Genomic DNA, 6,031 nt, shown 5'->3' with positions numbered 1-6,031 from the left:
AAGGTTGGTAAAAACTGATCTTAACATACAGTAATCCAATTAAATTAATACAATGTTGTGAGTAGACATTTTTAAAGTTTGCACATAGGACAAAATGGTGATTGAATACATAAAAGGGACAATAAAATACATGATCAGGTTATAAAATATAATGATTTTGGATTTGATTTGGTTTGATACCTTAGGGGTAGTCTGGAGGTTTTTTCAGTTCTGTTTCTACAAGCATTTTGACTTGGGTCTGGGGGCCTATTGGGGTGTCTATAGAGAGGTGACTTGTGTCAAGTGTATAACTGTGTGAATGAGCTTGCGTGCCAGCAGATTGTGTAATCACTGGATCATCAGTCCTTCGGTCTCATTTTTGGGGTGTTTTTTTTTTTCTTCCTCTGCTTCTGGGTTCAAGTGATCTTTGGAGAGCGGTTCACCATTCACCCTCAGGCTTTTAGGCAGAGACTGATTCTTTAGTGTTTTCCCCTGGACTCTGTTCATCATTTGGCTGAGCTGGGGGGAAGCTGGCTTCATCAGTGGGATCATCATCAGTATTGGAGCACTTCACAGATGCTGAATTACTTTTATCTTCAGTCATTGCTATTTCAGCTTTTACCTCACTTGTAGGTTTGTCACCAGTAGTGTTGGAAGAATTAGCATATGTGTTTGGTTCTTCAGGAAATGTTATATCTTGATTATCTGTTGAAGTCTGGATAACACTTGAACTATCATCAACCTGCATTCTCTCTAGCTGCCCTCCATGTGGTAATGTGTTGATGATGTCATCATTCCAGATGCTTCAGGTCAGCTGTATTCTCACATGCATCCACGAATTTATCCTCATCTGAATTTGAGGACTGTCTATCTAAACTACCCCCTTCCCCTTGTATTGGTATATTGTTGACGTCATCATCGCTGAGCCTTAGAGTGGTATCCATTTTGTCATCTTAAATATCACCTGTAACTCTATCCTCAGCGTCTGAAGACCTGTCACAGGTATTTGTTGCTGCTGTGTGAGTAGTGTGGGATCTGTTGATGGTACTCTGGTTTTGTTTCCCTGTCCCTGTGTTTGTGTTTGTGCCTGTTTCATTCTCACACGTGCTCTCCATGTTCCTCATGTGTAAAAGAGGGGACTTACTGTCATCACTAAATGTATGAACAGCGTCTCCAGGCTGTCTGGGCGATCCAGAGGAGGGATCTACATGATGATCAGGATCAGCACTCTCATCAGACTTTGGAGCAGAGTCTGATTCCTTCAAGGGGCGCGGGACACTCATGGGAACATTACATGCTGTTGGGCTCATTGCAGCCATTTCTTGTAATTTGTTTATGTCGTCTTGAACATCACCTGTAGTTTCACCTCCATTGGGAACATCAGAAGTTTCTGTGCTCTTTACTGATGTGGGATTGCTGTTCATTTCTTCATGCTGTTTCATTTCATCATGAACAGCAGGTTTATCCTGAACTGAATTTTAAGATTGTCCATCTAAACTACCCTCTTCCTCTATTCCCTCTTTCTGCCCTTCCTGTATATGTGTATTGCTGACATCATCATTGATGAGCCCTACAGTGGTATCCATTTTGTCATCTTGAACATCACCTGTAACTCCATCCTCAGCGTCTGAAGACCTGTCACAGGTATGTATTTCTGCTGTGTGAGTAGCTTGACTGCCTGTTATAATTGGTTTTCCACTTGAATTGTCTCCTACATTCACACTCTCCTCCTGCCTTTCACATGATTGTGTATCTGTGGCATCAGTGCTGACATTTCCTGCTGATTCAGAGGGGGATTTGATGATGGTACTCTGGTTTTGTTTCACTGTCCCTATGTTTGTGTCTCTTTCATTCTCACACGTGCCCTCCACGTTCCTCATGTGGGAATCAGGGGACTTAATGTCATCAGTTAAAGCTTCAGCGTCTCCAGACTGTCTGGAAGATCCAGAGGAGGGATTTACATGATTATCAGGATCAGCACTCTCATCAGGCTTTGGTGCAGAGTCTGATTCCCTACAGGGCTGTTGTGTATCATCTACTGACTTCCTCTCACTCCTCACAGTAGAAACCTGAGCTGAAGGTAAGCCTGGCCTTTTCTCGGTACCACCTGCTAGGTCCATTGCTCCCAGTTGTTTTGGAGGGTCTTGAACATCACCTGTAAGTTCACCTTCATTGGAAACATCAGAAGTTGTTGTGCTCTTTACAGCTGTGAGATTGCTGTTTATTTGTTCATGCTGTTTCACTCCATCATGAACAGAAGGTTTATCCTGAACTGAATTTGAAGATTGTCCATCTAAACTACCCTCTTCCTCTATTCCCTCTTTCTGCCCTTCCTGTATATGTGTATTGCTGACATCATCATTGATGAGCCCTACAGTGGTATCCATTTTGTCGTCTTGAACATCACCTGTAACTCTATCCTCAGCGTCTGAAGACCTGTCACAGGTATGTGTTGCTGCTGTGTGAGTATCTTGACTGCCTGTTATGATTGGTTTTCCACTTGATTTGTATCCTACATTCACACTCTCCTGCAGCCTTTCACATGATAGTGTATCTGTGGCATCAGTGCTGACATTTCCTGCTGATCCAGAGGGGGATTTGTTGATGGTACTCTGGTTCTGTTTCACTGTCCCTGTGTTTGTGTCTCTTTCATTCTCACACGTGCCCTCCACACCCCTCATGTGGAAAAGAGGGGACTTACTGTCATCACTAAATGTATGATAAGCGTCTCCAGGCTGTCTGGGAGATCCAGAGGAGGGATCTGCATGATGATCAGGATCAGCACTCTCATCAGGCTTTGGTGCAGAGTCTGATTCCTTAAAGGGGCCCGGTCCATTCATGGGATCGTTACGAGTTGTTTGGTTCAATGTAGTATTTTCATCAAATTTTTTTCCATTGCCTTCAACATCATCTGTAGGTTCCTCTTCCTTGGGAACATCAGAAGTTGTTGTGCTCTTTACAGCTGTGAGATTGCTGTTTATTTGTTCATGCTGTTTCACTCCATCATGAACAGAAGGTTTATCCTGAACTGAATTTGAAGATTGTCCATCTAAACTACCCCCTTCCCCTATTCTCTCTTTCTGCCCTTCATGTGTCGGTATACTGGTGACATCATCATTGATGAGCCCTACAGTGTTATCCATTTTGTCATCTTGAACATCACCTGTTACTCTATCCTCAGCGTCTGAAGACCTGTCACAGGTATGTGTTGCTGCTGTGTGAGTATCTTGACTGCCTGTTGTAATTGGTTTTCCACTTGAATTGTCTTCTACATTCACACTCTCCTCCTGCCTTTCACATGATAGTGTATCTGTGGTTTCAGTGCTGACATTTCCTGTTGATCCAGAGGGGGATTTGTTGATGGTACTCTGGTTTTGTTTCACTGTCCCTGTGTTTGTGTCTCTTTCATTGTCACACGTGCCCTCCTTTTCATCCCTGATGAGTATGCACCCCAGGAGTGAAGGGAGTGTGGAGGTTAAATGGATTGAGTGCGGCGGCAAGGGTGCTACAGCATCAGTGGCGGAGCAGGAGCGGGGGCGGCCATCATCGGCGAGGCCGGAGCGGGGGCTGGCAGAGCCGTCAGGGCCGGGTGCAGCCGTCTTCAAGAGCAGCTGAGGCGGCGAGGTAAGGAACAGCTGCGGCGTCAGGGCCGGCTGCGGCGTCAGGGCCGGCTGAGCCATCGGGGGCATCTGCGCCTGATTCACTGTGGCATCAGTGCTGACATTTCCTGCTGGTCCAGAGGGGGATTTGTTGATGGTACTCTGGTTTTGTTTCACTGTCCCTGTGTTTGTGTCTCTTTCATTCTCACACGTGCCCTCCATGTTCCTGATGTGGGAAAGAGGGGACTTACTGTCATCACTTAATGTATGATCAGCAACTTCAGACTGTTTGGGCGATCCAGAGGAGGGATCTGCATGATGATCAGGATTTGCACTCTCATTACTGTCATCCCTAAATGTATGATGTGATCCAGAGGAGGAATCTGAGACTCTTATTTTTCTATTGGCCTCTTGTTTCTTTTCTTTTTTGGCCTCGTGTTTCTCAACCTGAACTGAAGGTGAGTGTGGCCTTTTCCTGGGACCACTTCCTTGGTAAAATAGTTTTTTTTTGTCTTGAACGTTACATGTAGGTTCACCTTCTTTGGAAACATCAGAAGTTTTTGAGCTCTTTACTGCATATTTCCTGTTAACTTTTCCTGCTGCTGCAGAGGGGGATTTGTTGATGGTACTCTGGTTTGCTTTCCCTGTCCCTGTGTTTGTGTCTCTTTCATTCTCACACGTGCCCTCCACGTTCCTCATGTGTAAAAGAGGGGACTTACTGTCATCACTAAATGTATGATCAGCGTCTCCAGACTGTCTGGGAGATCCAGAGGAGGGATCTGCATGATGATCAGGATCAGCACTCTCATCAGGCTTTGGTGCAGAGTCTGATTCCCTACAGGGCTGTTGTGTATCATCTACTGACACTCTATCACTCCTCACAGTAGAAACCTGAGCTGAAGGTAAGACTGGCCTTTTCTCTGTACCACCTCCTAGGTCCATTGGTCCTATTAGTTTTGTAAGGTCTTCAAAATCACCTGCAGGTTCACCTTCATTGGAAACATCAGAAGTGTTTGTGCTCTTTCCAGCTGTGGGATTGCTGTTCATTTTTTCATGCTGTTTCACTCCATCATGAATAGCAGGTTTTTCCTGAACTGAATTTGAAGATTGTCCATCTAAACTACTCCCTTCCCCTATTATATCTTTCTGACCTAATTGTTTGTGAGTCACTGGGTTTGTAGATTGATCACAGGTATTTTGTGTTACTGCAAAAGATGAAGTTTGATGTTTTCCTGGGAGCAATACTACAGTCTCTTCCTTCTTTTGGTTGGTTATAATCTTTCCAGTTTCCTCACATTCATTCTCATTTCCAGTGTGTTTCTGTCCTGTTATTCAGATATAAACACATTACTTTGATGAATTACTTTGAGTCATCCACAGTCTACTTATGATATCACATATAATAGGTTGTATTTGTAGAGAGTTACCTCTTGAGTTGATCTTGTAGCAGTAATAGCTCAACCCAGCAGCACCAATACAAATAACTCCAATTACTCCAATAACAGCAGACACTACACGTAGAATGAGCTGATGATCTCCTGCATTTACAACAAAATGACTGTCATTGTTATATCTGCTGTGAGTGGAATTGTTTAAAGTTCCACGTGGCCATGTAACATTGAATAGTCTCTACAAGGCTGAACTAACAGCAATACCACGCTTCCATAAAAGGATTGTTGATAGTTATATCATGAAATGGAAGTAATCACCTGAGGTAAAGCAGTCACTGGCATTGTAGGTCACACTGAGTCCTGGTTCTCCTTACTGATCTGTGGTCCAGTCTGACCCCTCATCTCTGCAGTCTGCAGTCCAGGCCCAGACCAGCTGTAGTCCAGAGAGTCACCCTCTGCCTCACAGTGTAGTGTTGCATTGCTTAGGCAGGTGACCTTTGCTTTAGTGACAGGGTCTACAACAAACATAAAATGTTGCAAAAGTATTATGAGACATGATAAGAGAGGGAGGAGAGGGCATTTAATAAGGGGGGGTCACCTCTGATTTTTGTGTGATCTAACATCTCACTGTGATAGATGTTACAGAACATAATTTTGGTGGTGAAAGATTGAGTAGAATGTAATTACAGAAAATGCATAACTCATACTCATAATACTTGTGATTTCGAATATATGTATTTGGTCTTCCTGCTTATAGGAATTATTTTTATTATATCATCAAACTGCGACTGAATACTATCTAATTTCACATCATATAACATACACAAGTACAGATATTTTTTTCTTCTGTACAATTCCTTAAAGGGAAATTTCAGGATTTTTCAACCTGGGCCCTATTTTTAGATCTTCTTGGGTCGAAATTAACAATCAAAATTGGTCCAGTATGGAATTAAAATGCTATAACTGCTGGCAACCGCAAAATGGCTATACGATGTAGTCCCATGGGGAATTTGTACCTTGTTTTCGCTTTTTTTCACCACTGAGAATCTCATAATGTTATTA

General features: G+C 43.3%; 1 protein-coding gene across 1 annotated transcript; it reads right to left on the bottom strand.

Annotated features, from left to right (window-relative positions):
• Positions 1 to 381: 381 nt before the first annotated feature.
• On the bottom strand, positions 382 to 5,319 carry LOC105899475 (dentin sialophosphoprotein-like). Its single transcript, XM_031582552.2, has 3 exons — positions 5,288 to 5,319; positions 5,006 to 5,116; positions 382 to 4,903 (listed from the first exon to the last, which is right to left on the bottom strand). Exon 3 carries the CDS (start codon positions 4,623 to 4,625, stop codon positions 1,458 to 1,460), a length of 3,168 nt encoding a protein of 1,055 aa, XP_031438412.1. The 5' UTR covers positions 4,626 to 4,903; positions 5,006 to 5,116; positions 5,288 to 5,319; the 3' UTR covers positions 382 to 1,457.
• Between the last annotated feature and the right edge of the window lie 712 nt (positions 5,320 to 6,031).

This window comes from Clupea harengus, chromosome 16 (assembly GCF_900700415.2).
Source record: "Clupea harengus chromosome 16, Ch_v2.0.2, whole genome shotgun sequence".
Lineage (NCBI taxonomy): Eukaryota > Metazoa > Chordata > Actinopteri > Clupeiformes > Clupeidae > Clupea > Clupea harengus.
Note: the sequence above shows the minus strand (reverse complement) of the source record. Positions and strands in the feature narration are given on the sequence as shown.